Here is a 26,550-nt window from a genome sequence, read left to right as displayed (position 1 = left end):
ACTATGAACAACTGAGAACAACTGAGAACAAATGAGAACAACTATGAACAACTGAGAACAACTGAGAACAAATGAGAACAACTATGAACAACTATGAACAACTATGAACAACTGAGAACAACTGAGAACAACTATGAACAACTATGAACAACTGAGAACAACTGAGAACAACTGAGAACAACTGAGAACAATTATGAACAACTGAGAACAACTATGAACAACTGAGAACAACTATGAACAACTGAGAACAACTATGAACAACTGAGAACAACTATGAACAACTATGAACAACTGAGAACAACTGAGAACAACTATGAACAACTGAGAACAACTGAGAACAACTATGAACAACTATGAACAACTGAGAACAACTGAGAACAACTATGAACAACTGAGAACAACTGAGAACAACTATGAACAACTGAGAACAACTATGAACAACTATGAACAACTGAGAACAACTGAGAACAACTATGAACAACTGAGAACAACTGAGAACAACTGAGAACAACTGAGAACAACTATGAACAACTATGAACAACTGAGAACAACTATGAACAACTGAGAACAACTATGAACAACTGAGAACAACTATGAACAACTATGAACAACTGAGAACAACTATGAACAACTGAGAACAACTGAGAACAACTGAGAACAACTATGAACAACTGAGAACAACTGAGAACAACTATGAACAACTGAGAACAACTGAGAACAACTGAGAACAACTATGAACAACTATGAACAACTGAGAACAACTGAGAACAACTATGAACAACTGAGAACAACTGAGAACAACTATGAACAACTATGAACAACTGAGAACAACTGAGAACAACTATGAACAACTGAGAACAACTGAGAACAACTATGAACAACTGAGAACAACTGAGAACAACTATGAACAACTGAGAACAACTGAGAACAACTATGAACAACTGAGAACAACTGAGAACAACTATGAACAACTATGAACAACTGAGAACAACTATGAACAACTATGAACAACTGAGAACAACTATGAACAACTATGAACAGCTGAGAACAAAAACAACTAAGGGGTGACGGCCACCACTTTGCAAACGAAAATGTGAAACAAAACAATGTTCTGTTGTTTTAAAATGCTTTGTTGTTCCTGACATCATGGTTTAATTCCAATTAGCCAGTTAATGACTTAATGTCATGCTCTCTGATCTGGTGGCTCGTTTCAACCTAATATCCACTGCCAAATTATTTCCAATTCTGCTGGATATTAAACTCTGTAGTATATTTGATGGAACAGGACATTTTAGTGGTGTGACAACAACTTCCAGGCTGATAACAATGCAATATTTACAGGTGGAAACAAAGATCTTATTTAAATATATAATAACTCATGAAGGACTAACATTTTATTTATTTATCCGTTATTTTACCAGGTAAGTTGACTGAGAACATGTTCTCATTTGCAGCAACGACCTGGGGAATAGTTACAGGGGAGAGGAGGGGGATGAATGAGCCAATTGGAAACTGGGGATTATTAGGTGACCATGATGGTTTGAGGGACAGATTGGGAATTTAGCCAGGACACCGGGGTTAACACCCCTACTCTTATGATAAGTACCATGGGATCTTTAATGACCTCAGAGAGTCAGGACACCCGTTTAACGTCCCATCCGAAAGACGGCACACTACACAGGGCAATGTCCCCAATCACTGACCTGGGGCATTGGGATATTTTTATTGAAGACCAGAGGAAAGAGTGCCTCCTACTGGCCCTCCAACACCACTTCCAGCAGCATCTGGTCTCCCATCCAGGGACTGACCAGGACCAACCCTGCTTAGCTTCAGAAGCAAGCCAGTAGTGGGATGCAGGGTGGTATGCTGAAATACCATTGAAACGATTGGAATGCATTGAATTCCATTGCCGTTCTCCATCAGTCCTGCTGAACGTGTTGGCCTTTCAGTGCCCTGTACTGACACTCCAGTCCATCAGCCAGGCTGCTACAGTGACTCACTCTGTACATAAACAAACAGTGAAACAGTCAACTATGTGGCTGGCTCTCTCAAGCCTGATCCAGTCCTCTCCGGTAAGAGAGAGTCACACTACTAATCTGTGCTGCAGACAGAGTGATACTCAGTGCCATACGCCTGGCCATGTCCATGACTGGGACTTCGGGGAACACCAACCCATGCCAAACCAAGCCCAACCCAGCCAGGCTACAGTATGCCATGCTTCGTAACCCTGGTGCCCCTCAGTCTGCCCTATGCCAACATAGAGTACCACCCTTTGCTCCTCTTACTTTCTCTGTCTCATCCCTCTTCTCTCTCCCTCCCTCCCTCCCTCTTCCCCCTCCCTCCCTCCCTCCCTCTTCCCCCTCCCTCCCTCTTCTCCCTCTCCCACTTCTCCCTCCCTCTTCTCCCTCCCTCCCTCTTCTCCCTCTCCCTCTTCTCCCTCCCTCCCTCTTCTCCCTCCCTCCCTCTTCTCTCTCTCCCTCCCTCCCTCCTCTCTCTCTCTCTCCCTCCCTCTTCTCCCTCCCTCCCTCTTCTCTCTCTCTCCCTCTTCTCTCTCTCTCTCCCTCCCTCTTCTCTCCCTCTTCTCTCTCTCTCCCTCCCTCTTCTCTCCCTCCCTCTTCTCTCCCTCCCTCTTCTCTCCCTCCCTCCCTCTTCTCTCTCTCTCCCTCCCTCCTCTCTCTCTCTCTCCCTCCCTCTTCTCCCTCCCTCCCTCTTCTCCCTCCCTCCCTCCCTCCTCTCTCCCTCCTCTCTCCCTCCCTCTTCTCTCCCTCCCTCTTCTCCCTCCCTCCATCTTCTACCTCCCTCCATCCCTCTTCTCTCTCCCTCCCTCTTCCCCCTCCTCCCTCCCTCCCTTACTCCATCTGATTGGCAGTATTTCCTGAATGCAAAAGGAGTTCCTAAGCCAGCATACTAAACTGCCCTCCTTCTCCTCACTCCCTTTCTCTCCCGCTTCCTCCCTCCTTCCATCTGATGGCATGCTTTCTTGAAGAGTCCCTGTCCCCCCTCCTGCTTCTCCTCCTGCTATCAGTCACTTAATTAAACAGGTCTCAGAGCAGTGTTCACAACATGACTGATGGCTGTTAAATGGAAACGCTGTCACAGACTGGGAGACAAGGGGACACAATTAAACAAAGAGAGGAGAGAGATACAGGAAAGAGAGAGAGAGAGAGAGAGAGAGAGAGAGAGAGAGAGAGAGAGAGAGAGAGAGAGAGAGAAAAGGAGAGAGAGAGCGAAAAGGAGAGAAAAGGAGAGAGAGAGAGAGAGAGAGAGAGAGAAAAGGAGAGAGAGAAAAGGAGAGAGAGAGAAGGCCCAGGTCCACTGCTGTCTAACATGTTGTCTTGTCTGAGGTCTGTATTTCCACCTCATTACAAGCCTGCCCTAAGGAGACCGGACGTCCGTCTGTAGCAATGCAGCTAATAAGGTATGTGGTATCACTGCCATGATTTTAACAAGCTACAATGTATTCAGGGGAAACGCTCAAGTGACATTATACGTCTTGAACAATGACCAGATCTATAGCTTTTAGTAGGGGAGAGATGTGCTGTAAAGTTCCCTTCTAGTAGGGGAGAGATGTGCTGTAAAGTTCCCTTCTAGTAGGGGAGAGATGTGCTGTAAAGTTCCCTTCTAGTAGGGGAGAGATGTGCTGTAAAGCTCCCTTCTAGTAGGGGAGAGATGTGCTGTAAAGCTCCCTTCTAGTAGGGGAGAGATGTGCTGTAAAGTTCCCTTCTAGTAAGGGAGAGATGTGCTGTAAAGTTCCCTTCTAGTAGAGGAGAGATGTGCTGTAAAGTTCCCTTCTAGTAGAGGAGAGATGTGCTGTAAAGCTCCCTTCTAGTAGGGGAGAGATGTGCTGTAAAGCTCCCTTCTAGTAGGGGAGAGATGTGCTGTAAAGTTCCCTTCTAGTAGGGGAGAGATGTGCTGTAAAGTCCCCTTCTAGTAGGGGAGAGATGTGCTGTAAAGTTCCCTTCTAGTAGGGGAGAGATGTGCTGTAAAGTTCCCTTCTAGTAGGGGAGGGATGTGCTGTAAAGTTCCCTTCTAGTAGGGGAGGGATGTGCTGTAAAGTTCCCTTCTAGTAGAGGAGAGATGTGCTGTAAAGCTCCCTTCTAGTAGGGGAGAGATGTGCTGTAAAGTTCCCTTCTAGTAGGGGAGAGATGTGCTGTAAAGTTCCCTTCTAGTAGGGGAGAGATGTGCTGTAAAGTTCCCTTCTAGTAGGGGAGAGATGTGCTGTAAAGTTCCCTTCTAGTAGGGGAGAGATGTGCTGTAAAGTTCCCTTCTAGTAGGGGAGAGATGTGCTGTAAAGTTCCCTTCTAGTAGGGGAGAGATGTGCTGTAAAGTTCCCTTCTAGTAGGGGAGAGATGTGCTGTAAAGTTCCCTTCTAGTAGGGGAGAGATGTGCTGTAAAGTTCCCTTCTAGTAGGGGAGAGATGTGCTGTAAAGTTCCCTTTCTGTTTCCTTCATCAAGCTCCCTTTCATGTATTTTATTTATTTGTATGAAAACAGACGAAAAAAAATAAAAACCATGAAATCAAATCCATAACATGAACTTTCAAAATGTACCTTACCTTCCCTGAGTTCAATCAAAACATGCTTTAGGCTGTTACTCCATCCACTGGTATATTCAGCCACATCACCAGCAGTATAGTAAGGCCAGCCTTCCCTCTCCCTCCCTCCATCCTTCCCTTCATCCCTCCCTCCATCCCTTTCTTTCTCTACCTGCTGTTCCCAGTGGATCCCTAGCAGGGCTAAAACTTAGCGGCAGATGTTGGGTTGCTAACTTGGCTCTGAAGTGGCTCCCTATCTCCCCGGTCTCCACGACAACACAGTCAAACCACATCAGATCTTTGCTCCCCTGCCCTGGGGCGAGAGCCGCACCACAGCTGTGGCCAACCCCCGCTCTACCTTTGGTGTTGCACGCCCTCGGGCGTTAAATGTGAGACCAAAAAACTAGCTGTTCGTTTTCCCCTCGTCCTCTCCATTCCCCTCCACCCGCTCTTTCTTTCTTTCTCTCCCCAGCCGTGGTCCTGGGGCCCTCTCCCTCTGCTCTATTTCTCTTTCCCGCTCTCTCTTTCTCTTCGCTCTCTCTCTCCACTGCAGCAGCCTGGTTCACAGGGCTCAGAGAAGGAGGGAGGGAGGAGGGATAGACGGATGGAGGGAGAGAGAGGAGCGAGGGAAAGACCCTGAGGTCCCCATGCTGAACAGATGTTTGTGACAACCTGCTTCCTTACACCTGTATGAGTTTTTGTAACACTGCACTGCCGATCAGCCCACTGAAACATTCATGACCCCAGGGGCTTGCTGTCGGTCATCAAAGACCACCGCCCCCTCCTGTCCTCCCTCTCCCCTACCTCCATCCCGTCTGCCCTCTTCTCCACACTCCTCTTCACTGTGCTCTGTGGTGGCCCACCCTGTCTCCCTGCCCCGCCTGCCTCCCACCAGTCTGCCTGGGACTCTCCCCTGCCTCCCTCCCTCCCCCGCCTCCCGCCTCCCTCCCCTACCTGGCTGCCACCAGTCTGCCTGGAACTCTCCCCTGCCTCTCCTCACTCCCCTCCCCTTCCTCCCGCCTCCCTCCCTCCCCGCCTGGATCTCCTCAGATTTTGATCCCGTTATGGTAGCACCTCGCCACAGACTTGATCAAGGACTTGAAATACAGCGCCAAGGTTAAGCATCCGAAAGGACACCGGGGAGGGACAGGGAGCGGATACAGTACTCTCACGTCTGTCCATCTGTATGTCTGGTAACTCATGGCAACTCATCACCAGGATGTGGTTTGGTTAGCAACCACTTTGGTCCATTTAACTGTGAAATCAGGAAGGACAAATAACAATGTACTGGAGTTTTCTTTACACAACCGTTTGTCATTTCCTGTGTATTAACCACTTCATTACACAGGTTAGCTATTTCCCATGGCTGAAGAAACAACACACACACACACACACACACACACACCTGCTGGTAAACCTAAGACAAATTGTTTATTTATCTGCCTGAGTGATCTCATTCACTGATCGACATCATCACAAACGTTTACCAAACACAATAACATATCTTGGCGGTGAAAACTCCCAGTATTATTTATTGATTCATTCTTTATTTATTCAGGAAAGACCCATTGAGACCAGGGTCTCATTCCCATGGGTGCCCTGATCAAATCAATACAACAACCAAATTCAACGTAAAACAAAACACAACGTTGATGAACAACAGCTCAGCTACTAGGTCCTCAATCAACCCTAAACTGTCCGAGCAGCACCAGAACATCCAATTGTAATGAGTTCTGCAAATTGTTCCAGCAGTGAGGCACATTAAAACTAACAGCCGATTTTCCTTAAATTGGTGGAGACCCTAGGAACCTCAAGAGTTAACCAACCCTGTGACCGGGTTTGGTATGTCATGTTTTTACGCTTCAATAACAAAGTTAGGTAAGTCAGAAGCTTGGGTAGTAGAGCTTTGTAAACAAAAAGGGAATAGTGAAGTGATCTAAGGGACTAATGAGAACCAGCCAGCCTTTTGATACAGGATGCAGTGACGAGTATAAAAACTATCACCTGTGATTAAGCAAATTGTACTATTGTAGACAGAATCCAAAGGTTTAAGAGTAGTGGCTGCTGCATTCTGGTAAATGATGTCACCATAGTCAAGAAATGGCAGGAAATTTGACTGTACAATCTGCTTCCTGTTGTTTAGGTACACGCCAGATCCAGAGTCAAAAATATAAAACGTCAAGTGTTGGTCCCATGTTTCATGAGCTGAAATAATAAAAGCTTATTTCTCTAGCATCCCTGTTAGTGAGCATTTCTCCTTTGCCAAGATAATCCATCCACCTGAAAGGTGTGGCATATCAAGAAGCTGATTAAAGAGCATGATCATTACACAGGTGCACCTTGTGCAGGGGACAATAAAAGGCCGCTCTAAAATGTGCAGTTTTGTCACACAACACAATGCCACATGTCTCAAGTTTTGAGGGAGCGTACAATTGTCACGCTGACTGCAAGAATGTCCAACAGAGCTGTTGCCAGATAATTTAATATTCATTTCTCTACTATAAGCCGCCTCCAACATCGTTTTAGAGAATTTGGCAGGACGTCCAACCAGCCTCAAAACCGCAGACCACGTGCAACCACGCCAGCCCAGGACCTCCGTCTTTTTCACCTGCGGGATCATCTGAGACCAGCCACCCGGACTGCTGATGAAACTGTGGGTTTGCATAACCAAAGAATTTCTGCATAAACTGTCAGAAACCGTCTCAGGGAATCTCATCTGCGTGTTCGTCGTCCTCACCAGGGTCTTGACCTGACTGAAGTTCGGCATTGTAACTGACTTCAGTGGGCAAATGCTCACCTTTGATGGCCACTGTCACGCTGGAGAAGTGTGCTCTTCACGGATGAATCCCGGATTCAACTGTACCAGGCAGTAGGCAGACAACGTGTATGGCGTTGTGTGGACAAGCAGTTTATTGATGTCAACGTTGTGAACAGAGTGCCCCATGGGGGCGGTGGGGTTATGGTATGGGCAGGCATAAGCTACAGACAATGAACACAATTGCATTTTATCAATGGCAATTTGAATGCACAGAGATACTGTGACAAGATCCTGAGGCCCATTGTCGTGCCATTCATCCACCGCCATCACCTCATGTTTCAGCATGATAATGCACGGCCCCATGTCGAAAGGATCTGTACACAATTCCTGGAAAATTAAAACGTCCCAGTGCTTCCATGGCCTGCATACTCACCAGACATGTCACCCATTGAGCATGTTTGGGATGCTCTGGATCGACGTGTACTACAGCATGTTCCAGTTCCCGCCAATATCCAGCAACTTCGCACAGTCATTGAAGAGGAGTCTGACAATATTCCACAGGCCACAATCAACAGCCTGATCAACTCTATGTGAAGGAGATGTGGCTCTGCATGAGGCAAATGGTCACACCAGATACTGACTGGTTTTCTGATCCACTCCATTACTTTTTGTTTAAGGTCTCTGTGACCAAGAGATGCATATCTGTATTCCCAGTCATGTGAAATCCATAGATTAGGGCCTAAAGAATTTACTACAATTGAATGATTTCCTGAAATTAATTGTAACTCAATAAAATGTTGAGTTTATATTGTTTTTCAGTGTATGTAATAAAAGAGAGACAGACAGACAGACAGACAGACAGACAGACAGACAGACAGACAGACAGACAGACAGGACAGAAAAATGTAAAGGAGAGAAACTCAGCACCTTCTAGTCTTTGGAGTATATTATGCTAAATTGTAATGCTACTGCTACTACTACTGCTACTGCTACTACTACTACTGTTACTGTTACTACTACTGCTACTGTTACTACTATTGTTACTATTACTGCTACTGTTACTATTACTACTGCTGCTACTACTACTGCTACTACTACTGCTACTGTTACTGCTACTGCTACTGTTACTGCTACTGTTACTGCTACTGTTACTGTTACTGCTACTGTTACTGCTACTGTTACTGCTACTGTTACTGCTACTGTTACTGCTACTGTTACTGCTACTGTTACTGCTACTGTTACTAATACTAATACTGCTACTATTACTGTTACTGTTACTGTTACTACTACTGTTACTGCTACTGTTACTGCTACTACTACTTTTACTGCTACTACTACTGTTACTGTTACTGCTACTGCTACTGTTACTGCTACTGCTACTACTACTGTTACTGCTACTACTACTGTTACTACTACTACTACTGCTATTGTTACTGTTACTACTACTGCTACTGCTACTGCTACTATTACTGCTATTGTCACTAATACCGTTACTGTTACTACTACTAATACTACTGTTACTGCTATTGTTACTGCTACTGTTACTGCTATTGTTACTGTTACTGCTACTATTACTGCTACTATTACTGCTACTGTTACTAATACTGTTACAACTACTAATACTACTGTTACTGCTATTGTTACTGTTACTATTACTGCTATTGTTACTGCTACTGTTACTGCTACTGTTACTGCTACTGTTACTGTTACTAATACTGTTACTGTTACTACTACTAATACTACTGTTTCTGCTTTTGTTACTGCTACTGTTACTGTTACTATTACTGCTATTGTTACTGCTACTGTTACTAATACTGTTACTACTACTACTGTTACTGTTACTGCTACTGCTACTATTACTGCTATTGTTACTATTACTGCTATTTTTACTGCTACTGTTACTAATACTGTTACTGTTACTAATACCACTGTTACTGCTACTGTTACTGCTACTGCTACTGTTACTAATACCACTGTTACTGTTACTGCTACTGTTACTACTACTAATACTAATGTTACCTTTACTGCTATTGTTACTGCTACTATTACTGTTATTGTTACTACTACTAATACTAATGTTACTGCTACTGCTGTTGTTACTGCTATTGTTACTAATACTGTTACTGTTACTGCTATTGTTACTAATACTGTTACTGTTACTACTACTAATACTAATGTTACTGCTACTGCTATTGTTACTGCTACTGTTACAAATACTGTTACTGTTACTACTACTAATGTTTCTGCTACTGTTACTAATACTGTTACAAATACTGTTACTGTTACTATTACTGCTACTGTTACTAATACTGTTACTGTTACTAACACTATTGTTACTAATACTGTTACTGCTACTGTTACTGCTATTGTTACTGCTACTGTTACTAATACTGTTACTACTACTAATACTACTGTTACTGCTACTGTTACTACTACTAATACTACTGTTACTGCTATTGTTACTGCTACTGTTACTGTTACTATTACTGCTATTGTTACTGCTACTGTTACTACTACTACTAATACTACTGTTACTGCTACCGCTACTGTTACTATTACTGCTATTGTTACTGCTACTGATACTACTGTTACTGCTATTGTTACTGTTACTATTACTGCTATTGTTACTGCTACTGTTACTAATACTGTTACTACTACTAATACTACTGTTACTGCTACTAATACTACTGTTACTAATACTGTTACTGTTACTACTACTAATACTACTGTTACTGTTACTACTACTAATACTGATGTTACTGCTACTGCTACTGTTATTATTACTGATATTGTTACTGCTACTGTTACTGCTACTGCTACTGTTACCGCTACTGCTACTGCTATTGTTACTGCTACTGTTACTAATACTACTGCTACTGTTACTGCTACTAATACTACTGTTACTAATACTGTTACTATTACTAGTACTATTACTGTTACTAGTACTACTACTGTTACTAGTACTACTACTGTTACTGCTACTGCTACTGTTACTGCTACTGTAACTGCTACTGTTACTACTACTAATACTACTGTTACTGCTACTGTTCCTATTACTGCTATTGTTACTGCTACTGTTACTAATACTGTTACTGTTACTGCTACTGTTAATGCTACTGTTAATGCTACTATTACTGCTATTGTAACTGCTACTGTTACTAATACTGTTACTGTTACTACTACTAATACTACTGTTACTGTTACTGTTACTAGTACTATTACTGTTACTGTTACTAGTACTATTACTGCTACTGTTACTGCTACTGCTACTGTTACTATTACTGTTACTGCTATTGTTACTGCTACTGTTACTCTTACTGCTACTGCTACTGTTACTATTACTGCTACTGTTACTGCTACTGTTACTAATACTACTGTTACTGCTACTAATACTACTGTTACTGCTACTAATACTACTGTTACTGCTACTAATACTATTACTGCTATTGTTACTGCTACTGCTATTGTTACTGTTACTGCTACTGCTATTGTTACTGCTACTGTTACTAATACTACTGCTACTGTTACTGCTACTAATACTACTGTTACTAATACTGTTACTGTTACTATTACTGTTACTAGTACTATTACTGTTACTAGTACTACTACTGTTACTAGTACTACTACTGTTACTAGTACTACTACTGTTACTAGTACTACTACTGTTACTGTTACTGCTACTGTAACTGCTACTGTTACTAATACTGTTACTGTTACTACTACTAATACTACTGTTACTGCTACTGTTACTATTACTGCTATTGTTACTGCTACTGTTACTAATACTGTTACTGTTACTATTACTGTTACTAATACTGTTACTGTTACTATTACTGTTACTAGTACTATTACTGTTACTGCTACTGTTAATGCTACTGTTACTGCTACTATTACTGCTATTGTAACTGTTACTGTTACTAATACTGTTACTGTTACTACTACTAATACTACTGTTACTGTTACTGTTACTAGTACTATTACTGTTACTAGTACTATTACTGCTACTGTTACTGCTACTGCTACTACTACTGCTACTGTTACTATTACTGTTACTGTTACTGCTATTGTTACTGCTACTGTTACTCTTACTGCTACTGCTATTGTTACTGCTACTGTTACTATTACTTCTACTGTTACTGCTACTGTTACTAATACTACTGCTACTGTTACTGCTACTAATACTACTGTTACTGCTACTAATACTACTGTTACTGCTACTAATACTACTGTTACTGCTACTACTACTATTACTGCTATTGTTACTGCTACTGTTACTAATACTGTTACTAGTACTATTACTGTTACTAGTACTATTACTGTTATTGCTACTACTACTGTTATTGCTACTGCTACTATTACTGCTATTGCAACTGCTACTGTTACTACTACTAATACTACTGTTACTGCTACTGCTACTGTTACTATTACCACTAGTGTTACTGCTACTGTTACTAATACTGTTACTGTTACTAGTACTATTACTGTTACTGCTACTGTTAATGCTACTGTTACTGCTACTATTACTGCTATTGTAACTAATACTGTTACTGTTACTACTACTACTGTTACTGCTACTGTTAATGCTACTGTTACTGCTACTATTACTGCTATTGTAACTAATACTGTTACTGTTACTACTACTACTGTTACTGCTACTGCTACTGTTACTAATACTGTTACTATTACTATTACTGTTAATGCTACTGCTATTGTTACTACTACTGTTACTAGTACTGTTACTATTACCACTAGTGTTACTGCTACTGTTACTAATACTGTTACTGTTACTAGTACTATTACTGTTACTGCTACTGTTACTGCTACTATTACTGCTATTGTAACTAATACTGTTACTGTTACTACTACTACTGTTACTGCTACTGTTAATGCTACTGTTACTGCTACTATTACTGCTATTGTAACTAATACTGTTACTGTTACTACTACTACTGTTACTGCTACTGCTACTGTTACTAATACTGTTACTATTACTATTACTGTTAATGCTACTGCTATTGTGACTACTACTGTTACTAGTACTGTTACTAGTACTGTTACTGTTACTAGTACTATTACTGCTACTGTTACTGCTACTACTACTGTTACTATTACTGTTACTACTACTCTTACTGTTACTACTTCTCTTACTGTTACTGTTACTACTATTGTTATTGTTACTATATCATGTACTATGGTTGGACTGCTGGCTACATTTTCTATGTTCTGATAATATATGCACACAGAGAAAGAGAGGGAGAGAAAGAGAGGGAGAGAGAGGAGAGAGAGCGGGAGAAAGGGAGAGACAGAGAGAGTGACAGAGAGGGAGAGAGAGCGATAGAGGAGAGGGAAGAGAGGGAAAGTGAGAAAGACAGAGAGAGGTAGAGGAGAGGGGAGAGAGGGAAAGTGAGAAAGACAGAGAGCGGTAGAGGAGAGGGGAGAGAGGGAAAGTGAGAAAGACAGAGCGGTAGAGGAGAGGGGAGAGAGGGAAAGTGAGAAAGACAGAGAGCGGTAGAGGAGAGGGGAGAGAGGGCCTTACACTCCTGTAAGGCCAGAGAGTCAGCATCCAATCACCAGGCTGAACACTGGGACCTCCAGCATTAAACACATAGAGGACAGGACTGAGGTAAAGACAGGAGGTCTCCAGCATTAAACATATAGAGGACAGGACTGAGGTAAAGACAGGAGGTCTCCAGCATTAAACACATAGAGGACAGGACTGAGGTAAAGACAGGAGGTCTCCAGTATTAAACACATAGAGGACAGGACTGAGGTAAAGACAGGAGGTCTCCAGCATTAAACACAGAGTACAGGACTGGGTTAAAGACAGGACGTCTCTAGTATTAAACACATAGAGGACAGGAAACTGTTGGTCAATGGGATAGGGTTTCATGAGAAAGGCACTGTGTGTGTGTGTGAGAGAGTGAGTGAGTGAGTGAGTGAGTGAGTGAGTGAGTGAGTGAGTGAGTGAGTGAGTGAGTGAGTGAGTGAGTGAGTGAGTGAGTGAGTGAGTGAGTGAGTGAGTGAGTGAGTGAGAGAGAGAGAGATCAGCAGATTTCTCCATATAGGGCCATTCCTGTCACACATCACATCCTGCTGCTGTTGCTGTGACAGTTTGCAGCTGCTCACACCCATTAGGTTACAACAACACAATGCTAACAACACGTTCCAGTCAACTTCCTGCCTCTGAACCACACTCACAAACTAAAACAATTGGCTCACACTACCCCAGCTCTATCGTAAATTTAGTGCCAATTTCACAGATTAAGCCTACCTTAGAGATTCAATGGACAAGGACCGGTTTCCCGGACACAGATTAAGCCTAAAAAGCACTTTTTAATGGAGAATGTCCATTGTCCAGCAAAAGGTTTAATCAGTGTCCGGGAAGCCGCTACTTAATCTTTTGTCTTTATTCAGATCCTCATTGGATGACGCCGCGATGACAGCATTTCTTCCTGCGGCCAATAACGTAGAGTGGTTCAAAGACTGAGACTCCACAAGCCAAGATATCACTGTTACTACTGCTGATGATGGCTATATGATCCATGTCAGTCTTGGATCTCATAGCTGGCTTTATGCGGTTGTGGGTTATGGGTTTGGGTTGAAACTCAGCGGTTATTTTCAGTGGCTTACTTTGTCCGCAGTGGTAGGTCTCATGAGGGAAACACGGTCATACTGCCGCCGCAGTAAAGCCCACAGCGCATCCAGACGACCCTGAATACAGGAAGAAAAAAAAGAGGACTGTGTTTGAACATTTATTCACGGCATATCGCTGTATTTATCTATACAAAATGTGTCACAATCAGACACAATGGAAAACAAAGATACTGTCACTAACAGTTGTATGGAATCCATAACTTCGCTATCACAATGTAATTCATAGAATCGTTGAAGTGAAAACATTAGTGAAACCAAGCTTCCGGAAGCCACCTCCAACTGACTCGGCCTTATCAGGCTCTGACCAAAACAAGAGAGTTAAGGGAATAGGGTGCCATTTTCAGACGTAACGTTGAACAGACCTTTATAGGGGTATACCATTTGGACTCCTGGTGCTGGTGGTATGTAGGGGTGGGTTTGGGGGGCCGTCTGGCCATCGTGGGCTCTTCCACCTCCTCAGGAACAGACACTACAGCATTCTTAGCCTTCTCCAGCCTTGCCCCTTCCTCTGTAGAGCCCTTCTCTCCCCAACGCACCTGGTGGAGTCACATCAGACAGGGACCAGGGGTTATTTCAGGTTCCCATTCAGTCAATTCAGGAGGTGAAAATAAACATACTTCATTTTGTTGGTAACTTTTGGTAACATTACACCGTCCTGAAAAGTAAACTTTGTTTGTTACCCACAATTCATAAACTAAACCATTAGCTAACCACATATATCATAGCTATGTGGGTGTAAACAAAAGTCCATCCTCCCTTTCGTATAACAAGAAGAATAACCAGAAGAATAACCAGAAGAATAACCAGAAGAATAACCAGAAGAATAACCAGAAGAATAACCTGAATAATAACCTGAAGAATAACCTGAATAATAACCTGAATAATAACCTGAATAATAACTTGAAGAGTAACCAGAATAATAACCTGAAGAGTAACCTGAAGAATAACCAGAAGAATAACCTGAAGAATAACCTGAAGAATAACCTGAAGAATAACCTGAAGAATAACCAGAAGAATAACCAGAAGAATAACCTGAATAATAACCTGAAGAGTAACCAGAATAATAACCTGAATAATAACCAGAAGAATAACCAGAAGAATAACCAGAAGAATAACCAGAAGAATAACCTGAATAATAACCTGAATAATAACTTGAAGAATAACCAGAAGAATAACCGGAAGAATAACCTGAATAATAACCTGAATAATAACTTGAAGAATAACCTGAAGAATAACCTGAAGAATAACCAGGTTTGGTGTTGTTTTTATTGTTTTGCTTCACAGAATTTCCTCCCAGGGTGTTTTGTGAGCTCCTAGCTTCCTACCTGAATAAACAGGTGTGGTGTTGTTTTTATTGTTCTCCCACAGTGCCTTTTTTTCTGCTTCACCCTAAGCTTCTTGTTTTAATTAAATGCATCACAGCTGTTGCCGGGTAAATCCACCGGCACGGCAGAAGAGAGGTGAGTGTTTAATTAGCGACACGTTCTTCAAGCTGTAGGTTAAGCCTCTACAATACAGAACAGATTTTCATGATCACCATCAACCTGGGAAACACCCACCTCCCTACAGATAGACAGTATACAGTATGTCCTGTATATCTATCCTGATGAATAAAACACACCTGCATGAAGGGACGCAGAAACACACACACACACTGCTGCCTGTAAACCTAAGGCAACATGGGATATCCCTCCCGAAAGATACACTATCTACCCTGATGAAGAAAAGATTCCCTGTACATTCCATCGCTGCAGGTGGTGCTTCAACATGTCAGAGTCAACACGCTGCCTTTACAGGAAGAGAGAAAATGACACCTCTCCCCCACCTCTACCCCGATCCACAGAACCTCTACCACAGTCCAGAGAACCATTTCCCTGATCCACAGAACCTCTACCCCGATCTACAGAACCTCTACCACAGTCCAGAGAACCATTTCCTTGATCCACAAAACCTCTACCACAGTCCAGAGAACCATTTCCCTGATCCACAGAACCTCTACCCCGATCTACAGAACCTCTACCACAGTCCAGAGAACCATTTCCCTGATCCACAGAACCTCTACCACAGTCCAGAGAACCATTTCCCTGATCTACAGAACCTCTACCACAGTCCAGATGACCATTTCCCTGATCCACAGAACCTCTACCCTGATCTACAGAACCTCTACCACAGTCCAGAGAACCTTTTCCCTGATCCACAGAACCTCTACCCCGATCTACAGAACCTCTTCCCTAATCTACAGAACCAATACCCCGATCTACAGAACCTCTACCCTGATCTACAGAACCTCTACCCTGATCTACAGAACCTCTTCCCTGATCTACAGAACCTCTTCCCTGATCCACAGAACCTCTTCCCTGATCCACAGAACCTCTTCCCTGATCCACAGAACCTCTTCCCTGATCCACAGAACCTCTTCCCTGATCTACAGAACCTCTACCCTGATCCACAAAACCTTGTCCCTGATCCACAGAACCTTGTCCCTGATCCACAGAACCTCTTCCCTGATTTACAGAACCTCTTCCCTGATTTACAGAACCTCTTCCCTGATTTACAGAACCTCTTCCCTGATTTACAGAACCTCTACCCGATCTACATAACCTCTTCCCTGATCTACAGAACCTCTACCCCGCTCCTCAGAACCTCTTCTCTGGTCTACAGAACCTCTACCCCGATCCACAGAACCTCTTCCCTGATCTCCAGAGAGAGCCTCAGAGATGGGCTGTCTAGGAGTATCAACCTGGTGTTTATGGAGGAGGAGATGGTGGATAGCAGATGCATGAACAGATGAAATGCTCTGAGCAAAGCTCCAAAACTCTTGGGAAAAAGTTGAAGGTATGATCTTAGGAAAACAAGGGATTGTGGATGGTTAAGGAAGGGGGGATTGTATGAAGAAGAAGAGAGAGAAGAGGAGATGGGGACAGGACGGTGGCTGAGCAAAGCCCCAACACTCGTGAGTAAAGTTGGAGGGATGATTGCTTCCCCCCAGCGGCCCTCGGAAATCCCTGCTATGCCACCAACGGCCCTCGGAAATCCCTGCTATGCCACCAACGGCCCTCGGAAATCCCTGCTATGCCACCAACGGCCCTCGGAAATCCCTGCTATGCCACCAACGTCCTCGGTGCTGAGTAGTAGGGGGTAGGGGGCAGGGGATAGACAGTAGGGGGTAGTAGGTAGAGTGTAGAGGGTAGAGGATAGGGGGTAGGGGATAGGGGCAGGGGATAGGGGGCAGGGGATAGAGGGTAGGAGGTAGAGGGTAGGGGATAGACAGTAGGGGGTAGTAGGTAGAGTGTAGAGGATAGGGGGTAGGGGATAGAGGGCAGGGGATAGGGGGTAGGGGCTAGACAGTAGGGGGTAGTAGGTAGAGTTTAGGGGCTAGAGGATAGGGGGTAGAGGATGGGGGCAGGGGTTAGGGGGCAGGGGATAGAGAGTAGAGGGTAGGGGATAGAGGATAGACAGTAGGGGGTAGGGGTTAAAGGGTAGGGGGTAGGGGGTGGGGGACATAGGGTAGGAGGTAGGGGATAGTAGTTAGGTGATGGGGTAGACGGTAGGGGGTAGGGGGAAGGGTTGGGTAGGGGATATGGGGAGGGGGTAGGGGATGGGGAAGGGGATATGGGATAGAGGGTCGGGGGTAGAGGGTAGAGGATATGGGGTAGGTGGAAGGGTTGGTTAGGGGATATGGGGTAATGGGGTATGTGGAAGGGTTGGGTAGGGGATAGGGGGTTGGGGGTATGTGGAAGGGTTGGGTAGGGGATAGGGGGTAGGGGGAAGGGTTGGGTAGGGGAAGGGTGTAGGGGGTGGTGAAGCAAGGGATTTAAACATGTTAGCTTGAAAGTTTCAACTACGTCTATTCCCTTTGGAGAAAAGCAAGCAGGCGAGGTACGTAGAGGATGAATGAGGGAGGAGGGAGGGAGGGAAGGAAGGAAGGAAGGAAGAAGGCAGGCAGGCAGGCAGGCAGGCAGGGAGGGAGGGAGGGAGGGAGGGAGGGAGGGAGGGAGGGAGGGAGGGAGGGAGGGAGGGAGGGAGGGAGGGAGGGAGGGAGGGAGGGAGGGAGGGAGCTGAACAAAGGCCAGAGTTGGAAGGGAGGAGGGAGATGGAGAGATGGAGAGGTACATCAAGCCGACAGCAGCACTCAACCCTTTATCCTGGATCCATCCATCCTGTGACTTAAGACAACCAGGCTGAGAGGAGAGAAGAGAGAGAGAGGAGGAGGCATGGCAGCACCTGTCATGTCAGACTCATATCATACCACACACACACCGTACTGTACCGTAAACACACAACCCCAGAAGACTCTGCCTACCGTATACACACACACACACACAGATAACACTCATCGTACTGTACCGTAAACACACAACCCCAGAAGACTCTGCCTACCGCACACACACACACACACACACACACACACACACACACACACACACACACACACACACACACACACACACACACACACACACACACACACACACACACACACACACACACACACCCGGCCCCAGAAGACTCGCTTTACACCCCTGATATCTGTGGCCGGCCCGGGCAGAGCTACAGTACAGCGAGGGGTTTGAGTTTGTTGTCATCTGGAACGTTTAACAAAAGACGTCCAGGCTGTTCCGTTCTGGGCACGTTGCTAGGTGACATTTCAGCACCAGATGACTACAGACCCACTGTGTCCGTGGTGATTCACACTCTGGGAACTACTTCTGAGTGATGGGCCTTACCGTAAACATGAACCAGCCAAGGCATAGCTAAAACTACACTACTGTTTAGTAATGTTGTTGAGGGAAGTTTAGTAATGTTGTTGAGGGAAGTCACCTGACTGCTTTAACATTACACTACTGTTTAGTAATGTTGTTGAGGGAAGTCACCTGACTGTTTTAACATTACACTACTGTTTAGTAATGTTGTTGAGGGAAGTCGACTGACCGTTTTAACATTACACTACTGTTTAGTAATGTTGTTGAGGGAAGTCACCTGACTGTTTTAACATTACACTACTGTTTAGTAATGTTGTTGAGGGAAGTCGACTGACCGTTTTAACATTACACTACTGTTTAGTAATGTTGTTGAGGGAAGTCGACTGACCGTTTTAACATTACACTACTGTTTAGTAATGTTGTTGAGGGAAGTCGACTGACCGTTTTAACATTACACTACTGTTTAGTAATGTTGTTGAGGGAAGTCGACTGACCGTTTTAACATTACACTACTGTTTAGTAATGTTGTTGAGGGAAGTCACCTGACCGTTTTAACATTACACTACTGTTTAGTAATGTTGTTGAGGGAAGTCGACTGACCGTTTTAACATTACACTACTGTTTAGTAATGTTGTTGAGGGAAGTCGACTGACCGTTTTAACATTACACTACTGTTTAGTAATGTTGTTGAGGGAAGTCGACTGACCGTTTTAACATTACACTACTGTTTAGTAATGTTGTTGAGGGAAGTCGACTGACCGTTTTAACATTACACTACTGTTTAGTAATGTTGTTGAGGGAAGTCGACTGACCGTTTTAACATTACACTACTGTTTAGTAATGTTGTTGAGGGAAGTCGACTGACCGTTTTAACATTACACTACTGTTTAGTAATGTTGTTGAGGGAAGTCGACTGACCGTTTTAACATTACACTACTGTTTAGTAATGTTGTTGAGGGAAGTCGACTGACCGTTTTAACATTACACTACTGTTTAGTAATGTTGTTGAGGGAAGTCGACTGACCGTTTTAACATTACACTACTGTTTAGTAATGTTGTTGAGGGAAGTCGACTGACCGTTTTAACATTACACTACTGTTTAGTAATGTTGTTGAGGGAAGTCGACTGACCGTTTTAACATTACACTACTGTTTAGTAATGTTGTTGAGGGAAGTCGACTGCAGCAAAACGAATGATGCACATTAGGCAGAGCAGAGATGGCTGAAATAAAACGACATCATCTCCATTGACTTCATCGTTCTTCTGAATCTCCATTAAAAGCACAGTTGTATCCAGCGGCAGGCTCTCCGTGTCAGAGAAACCAACCCACGATGTTAACAGATAAATAACCTAGACATATAGTACACACTACAACATGTGTCGTGAATGTTACGGGTCTCTTACTGTCCTCCAACCTGTGTCACTCTCAAGATGAATGCTAGTAAAGGGCACACACACAGCTAAGCAGCTAGTAATTCCACAATGGCTACATGACCAGCATAGTGTTTAGAGTGTAAACCTCCATGCGTTTGATCCCTCCTGCTCCTCTCCCTCCGTAGTACGAGGCGTCTACAGTCGCCCACTTCTTCTTGGGCAGGTGGTCGTCCTCCTCCGGCTCCTACGGGGATAACAAACACGTCATGAATGTCGGCGAACACACACACACACACACACACACAACACACACACACACACAGGAAAAGCACGCACGCTCACGCCACACACAAATACAAAAACATAGATTTACACATATGAAAGCATGTGAATAGAATGTTGCTGAAAACATGGACTTAGAAGTCAATGGTGTAATGCTGGGTGGTGTAATGCTGGGTGGTGTAATGCTGGGTGGTGTAATGATGGGTGTTGAAATGCTGGGTGTCGAAATGCTGGGTGGTGTAATGCTGGGTGTTGAAATGCTGGGTGTTGAAATGCTGGGTGTTGAAATGCTGGGTGTTGTAATGCTGGGTGGTGTAATGCTGGGTGGTGTAATGCTGGGTGGTGTAATGCTGGGTGGTGTACTGCTGGGTGGTGTACTGCTGGGTGGTGTAATGCTGGGTGGTGTAATGCCGGGTGGTGTAATGCCGGGTGTTGTAATGCCGGGTGGTGTAATGCCGGGTGGTGTAATGCCGGGTGGTGTAATGCCGGGTGGTGTAATGCCGGGTGGTGTAATGCCGGGTGGTGTAATGCCGGGTGTTGAAATGCCGGGTGTTGAAATGCCGGGTGTTGAAATGCCGGGTGTTGAAATGCCGGGTGTTGTAATGATGGGTGTTGAAATGCTGGGTGGTGTAATGCTGGCTGCTGTGATGCTGGGTGGTGTGATGCTGGGTGGTGTAATGCTGGGTGGTGTAATGCTGGGTGGTGTAATGCTGGGTGGTGTAATGCTGGGTGTTGAAATGCTGGATGTCGTAATGCTGGGTGGTGTAATGATGGGTGTTGAAATGCTGGGTGTCGTAATGCTGGGTGTCGAAATGCTGGGTGTCGAAATGCTGGGTGTCGTAATGCTGGGTGTCGTAATGCTGGGTGTCGTAATGCTGGGTGTCGTAATGCTGGGTGTCGTAATGCTGGGTGTCGTAATGCTGGGTGTCGTAATGCTGGGTGGTGTAATGCTGGGTGGTGTAATGCTGGGTGTTGAAATGCTGGGTGTTGAAACGTTGGGTGGTGTAATGCTGGGTGGTGTAATGCTGGGTGGTGTAATGCTGGGTGGTGTAATGCTGGGTGGTGTAATTCTGGGTGGTGTAATTCTGGGTGGTGTAATGCTGGGTGGTGTAATGCTGGGTGATGTAATGCTGGGTGGTGTAATGCTGGATTATGAGACATTAAATGTGAGCCTCCCAGTGGATATGATCTCAGCTAGTGTTGAAATGAGAGACTGATTTACTGCAGACCTCTCTGTGGATGATGAAAACCTGACTGAACTTTGGCTTGCGTCATCTATAGTTGGTAAGGACATCAGCTCCTACAAGAGCAGCAAGTAGAGTTTTTGATTCAATATTATCTGTTGGTATTGTCTAACTAGGGCAGTTGATTCAATAGTATTTGTTGGTATTGTCTTGTAGAACAGTTGATTCAGTAGTATTTATTGGTATTGTCTACCCAGGACAGTTGATTCAATAGTATTTATTGGTATTGTCTACCTAGGACAGTTGATTCAATAGTATTTGTTGGTATTGTCTACCTGGGACAGTTGATTCAGTAGTATCTGTTGGTATTGTCTTGAGGACAGTTGATTCAGTAGTATTTATTGGTACCGTCTACCCAGGACAGTTGATTCAATATTATTTGTTGGTATTGTCTTGTAGGACAGTTGATTCAGTAGTATTTATTGGTATTGTCTTGTAGGACAGTTGATTCAATAGTATTTGTTGGTATTGTCTTGTAGGGCAGTTGATTCAATAGTATTTATTGGTATTGTCTACCTAGGACAGTTGATTCAATAGTATTTGTTGGTATTGTCTACCTAGGACAGTTGATTCAATAGTATTTGTTGGTATTGTCTTGAGGACAGTTGATTCAGTAGTATTTATTGGTATTGTCTACCTAGGACAGTTGATTCAGTAGTATATGTTGGTATTGTCTTGAGGACAGTTGATTCAGTAGTATTTATTGGTATTGTCTTGTAGGACAGTTGATTCAGTAGTATATGTTGGTATTGTCTACCTAGGACAGTTGATTCAGTAGTATTTATTGGTATTGTCTTGTAGGACAGTTGATTCAGTAGTATTTATTGGTATTGTCTTGTAGGACAGTTGATTCAGTAGTATTTATTGGTATTGTCTTGTAGGACAGTTGATTCAGTAGTATCTGTTGGTATTGTCTACCTAGGACAGTTGATTCAGTAGTATCTGTTGGTATTGTCTACCTAGGACAGTTGATTCAGTAGTATCTGTTGGTATTGTCTACCTAGGACAGTTGATTCAGTAGTATCTGTTGGTATTGTCTACCTAGGACAGTTGATTCAGTAGTATCTGTTGGTATTGTCTACCTAGGACAGTTGATTCAGTAGTATTTATTGGTATTGTCTTGTAGGGGTTACTGCTGAAAAGGTCTTTCACCTCTGTGAGGCTATTAGTGCTAGTACTCCAGTCTCCCCTGTCTTCTCAGCGGCAGATGGAAGCGGCTGTAGTGTCAAGCAGCGGTGTTGTCACCAAAACGAAGACGTTCTACCAAGTTGTTCTGCTGAGTTGTTCTGCTGAGTTGTTCCAGGAATTAAATAGAGGAAGGCTTCACACCGCTCTCTCACTTCAGTATCTTAACCTGGTTCTTTTCAGATGATCTCATTTAGGTATTTCCTAGCTTTGGCAAGTATGTGTGTGTTTTTTTAATATCCCAGTTAGCTCATCTCCCTGTAGGTTTTACAGACGCTCCCCACCCCGTGGCTGCAACCCTTCTAATTTAGTGTACCCTGCGCACACAAACTATGTGGAATTCCTAGTCCAGGGTTGGAGTTGACAACTCCACGGTGCTTACCTACAGAGCAGTAAGGGGAACTTCCCCTCCTTACCTTCAGGCTATGCTCCATGACCATTTATAGTCAGGACAGTGGAGTCCATGCCCATCTATAGTCAGGACAGTGGAGTCCATGCCCATTTATAGTCAGGACATTGGAGTCCATGCCCATTTATAGTCAGGACAGTGGAGTCCATGCCCATTTATAGTCAGGACATTGGAGTCCATGCCCATCTATAGTCAGGACAGTGGAGTCCATGCCCATTTATAGTCAGGACACTGTAGTCCATGCCCATTTATAGTCAGGACACTGTAGTCCATGCCCATTTATAGTCAGGACATTGGAGTCCATGCCCATTTATAGTCAGGACAGTGGAGTCCATGCCCATTTATAGTCAGGACACTGTAGTCCATGCCCATCTATAGTCAGGACACTGTAGTCCATGCCCATCTATAGTCAGGACAGTGGAGTACATGCCCATCTATAGTCAGGACAGTGGAGTACATGCCCATCTATAGTCAGGACAGTGGAGTACATGCCCATCTATAGTCAGGACAGTGGAGTACATGCCAATCTATAGTCAGGACAGTGGAGCCCATGCCCATTTATAGTCAGAACAGTGGAGTACATGCCCATCTATAGTCAGGACAGTGGAGCCCATGCCAATTGTCATGACGTTGGCCTGGTGGTAGGTTCATGCCCCCCCCCCCATAAATACCTTTCTCCCTTCCCTCTCTCTCTGACTCTACTGAAGAACTCTTGAAGAGCCTTTGTTAAACATAGAGAGTCTGGGAACATCAAAAGGTGGGGGGAAAGGAACCATATTTCGGTAATCCAACCAGTAGAAAATATGCGTTGGTACTTAATGAATATGATGTCAGTTCGGTTGTCATCTGAGACATTATGACTGATGACAGGACGACATAAACTGTATCTGGGAAAGTCTACACATTCTAGTTATCAGATTCACATGGATTTGTTGTGCAATTTAAATGTTTAAATATGAAACTATTTGTGAAAAAATGAAATGTAATTTTAGCTTCCATATGAGAGAATTGGGTTTTCATACGGTTAGAGCTCTGCTCACTCAGTGGCCCGCCCATGTGAAGAGACATTGGTTATAAACTATGAAACATGCCCTTCTCTCCCCTCTTATATATAGCCCTTTACGAAAATATAACTTCCTGTTCTGATGACATTAGGGCGACAGTCCTATGTTGAAAGTGTTCAGATAATAAGCTGTTCCGGGTACATTAGGGCGAGAGCCCTATGTTAGAAGGACAAAGACCACCTACAGAACTAAGCCAACCTCAGCAAGATCCTAACAAAATTAGCATCGAATTTCAATGTGAAGGTGACGACCTCCATGCCGGAAGGATGAATTTCGACTATACCAGCCAGAATATAGCATGGCAACTTGGTGAACTCTTATTCACTCCAGAAGTGATACCTCCTAGCCGTTGAGTTAGCAGCGGCCGCTGTAAACGTGGGCTAGGAAAGGACGGACGACCTGTCCCGTCTACCACACAACGATGTTACTACAACATATCCAGTTTACCACCAGAGACACTCTTCAAAGGACAAGGAAGATCTCTGTTGGGCAACACGACCCAACACAATCTACCACCAACCTACCGAAGCGCAGCTCAGAGTAAATATTTATTGCATTCTCCTTTTTCAAATGGGTGGTAATTTAGAATGCATAAGATACTGTATTTATGACAGCATAGCTTCTCCCTTTGTTCCTCATTCTTCCCGGCTCTTTCACTCAAACCCAACCACCTTTCCTTTGTGTAACCAGCCGTCATGTCGACTTCGACCACCAGGGACGTTTTCTGTATGACATAATTTGCATTCTGTGTATATGTAATTCTGTGATTAGTTAGGTATTTAGTAAATAAATAATTAAACCAAATTTTGTATTGCTGATTCAACTTGTTAGCCAGGGTTCGTGAAGATAACCAATAATTCTACGATGTTCAGATGAGACTGAAATAAGGTGATGATTAATATTGACTGCTATTGATGTAAAAGATTACCAGGTCTTTAAGAGTTTATTCGGAAGATAACATCTCTATAAACATTATTTCGTGGTGCCCCGACTTTGTAGTTAATTACATTTACATGATAAGTTTAATCAGGTAATATTGTCATATCACTTAATCCGGCATAGCCAAAGACACAATCTATAGTCAGGACAGTGGAGTCCATGCCCATCCATAGTCAGGACAGTGGAGTCCATGCCCATCTATAGTCAGGACAGTGGAGTCCATGCCCATCTATAGTCAGGACAGTGGAGTCCATGCCCATCTATAGTCAGGACAGTGGAGTCCATGCCCATCCATAGTCAGGACAGTGGAGTCCATGCCCATCCATAGTCAGGACAGTGGAGTCCATGCCCATCCATAGTCAGGACAGTGGAGTCCATGCCCATCCATAGTCAGGACAGTGGAGTCCATGCCCATCTATAGTCAGGACAGTGGAGTCCATGCCCATTTATAGTCAGGACAGTGGAGTCCATGCCCATCTATAGTCAGGACAGTGGAGTCCATGCCCATTTATAGTCAGGACAGTGGAGTCCATGCCCATCTATAGTCAGGACAGTGGAGTCCATGCCCATCTATAGTCAGGGGAAATGTACTGTACTTGCTAAGATTGACACAATGTCCCACCTAGCTATCTATCACTCTAATTGATGAATGCTCTAATTGATGAATGCTCTAATTGGTGAATGCACTAATTGGTGAATGCACTAATTGGTGAATGTTCTATTTGATGAATGTTCGAATTGATGAATGCTCTAATTGGTGAATGCTCTAATTGGTGAATGCACTAATTGGTGAATGCACTAATTGGTGAATGCACTAATTGGTGAATGCACTAATTGGTGAATGCACTAATTGGTGAATGCACTAATTGGTGAATGCACTAATTGGTGAATGCACTAATTGGTGAATGCACTAATTGATGAATGCACTAATTGATGAATGCTCTAATTGATGAATGCTCTAATTGATGAATGCTCTAATTGATGAATGCACTAATTGATGAATGTTCTAATTGGTGAATGTTCTAATTGATGAATGCTCTAATTGGTGAATGTTCTAACTGGTGAATGCTCTAACTGGTGAATGCACTAATTGATAAATGCACTAATTGGTGAATGTTCTAATTGATGAATGTTCTAATTGTAAGCCACTCTTGATAAGAGCATCTATTAAATTACTAAAATGTAAAATGTTTGGTTGGTTGATGATGTTTAGAGGGAGTTCACAGGAACAGGCCTTTGTTGTTGTACTAGCTTTTCATATTTTGAACTTGATTTTTCTATAATATTATATAAACAAAACTATAATATTACAATCTCAAATGTAATATTATTATATTACATTTTAGATGTTTGTCTGTAAAGTAAAACCCTACAAGCACATGTATTACCACAGGGTGAAATGGA

General features: G+C 43.6%; 1 protein-coding gene across 1 annotated transcript in view; it reads right to left on the bottom strand.

Annotated features, from left to right (window-relative positions):
* The window catches only part of LOC106570902 (anthrax toxin receptor 2), a 115,024-nt gene that overhangs the window by 37,419 nt on the left and 51,055 nt on the right, over positions 1-26,550 (bottom strand). Inside the window, exons 13-15 of the mRNA XM_045695384.2 lie at positions 20,169-20,267; positions 14,309-14,482; positions 13,923-14,003 (exon numbers count right to left, since the gene is read on the bottom strand). Coding sequence (XP_045551340.1) covers positions 13,923-14,003; positions 14,309-14,482; positions 20,169-20,267 — 354 coding nt within the window. The remainder of the gene's footprint in view (positions 1-13,922; positions 14,004-14,308; positions 14,483-20,168; positions 20,268-26,550) is intronic.

The sequence above is a fragment of the Salmo salar genome, chromosome 15, assembly GCF_965601325.2.
Source record: "Salmo salar chromosome 15, fSalSal1, whole genome shotgun sequence".
Classification (NCBI taxonomy): Eukaryota; Metazoa; Chordata; class Actinopteri; order Salmoniformes; family Salmonidae; genus Salmo; species Salmo salar.
Note: the sequence above shows the minus strand (reverse complement) of the source record. Positions and strands in the feature narration are given on the sequence as shown.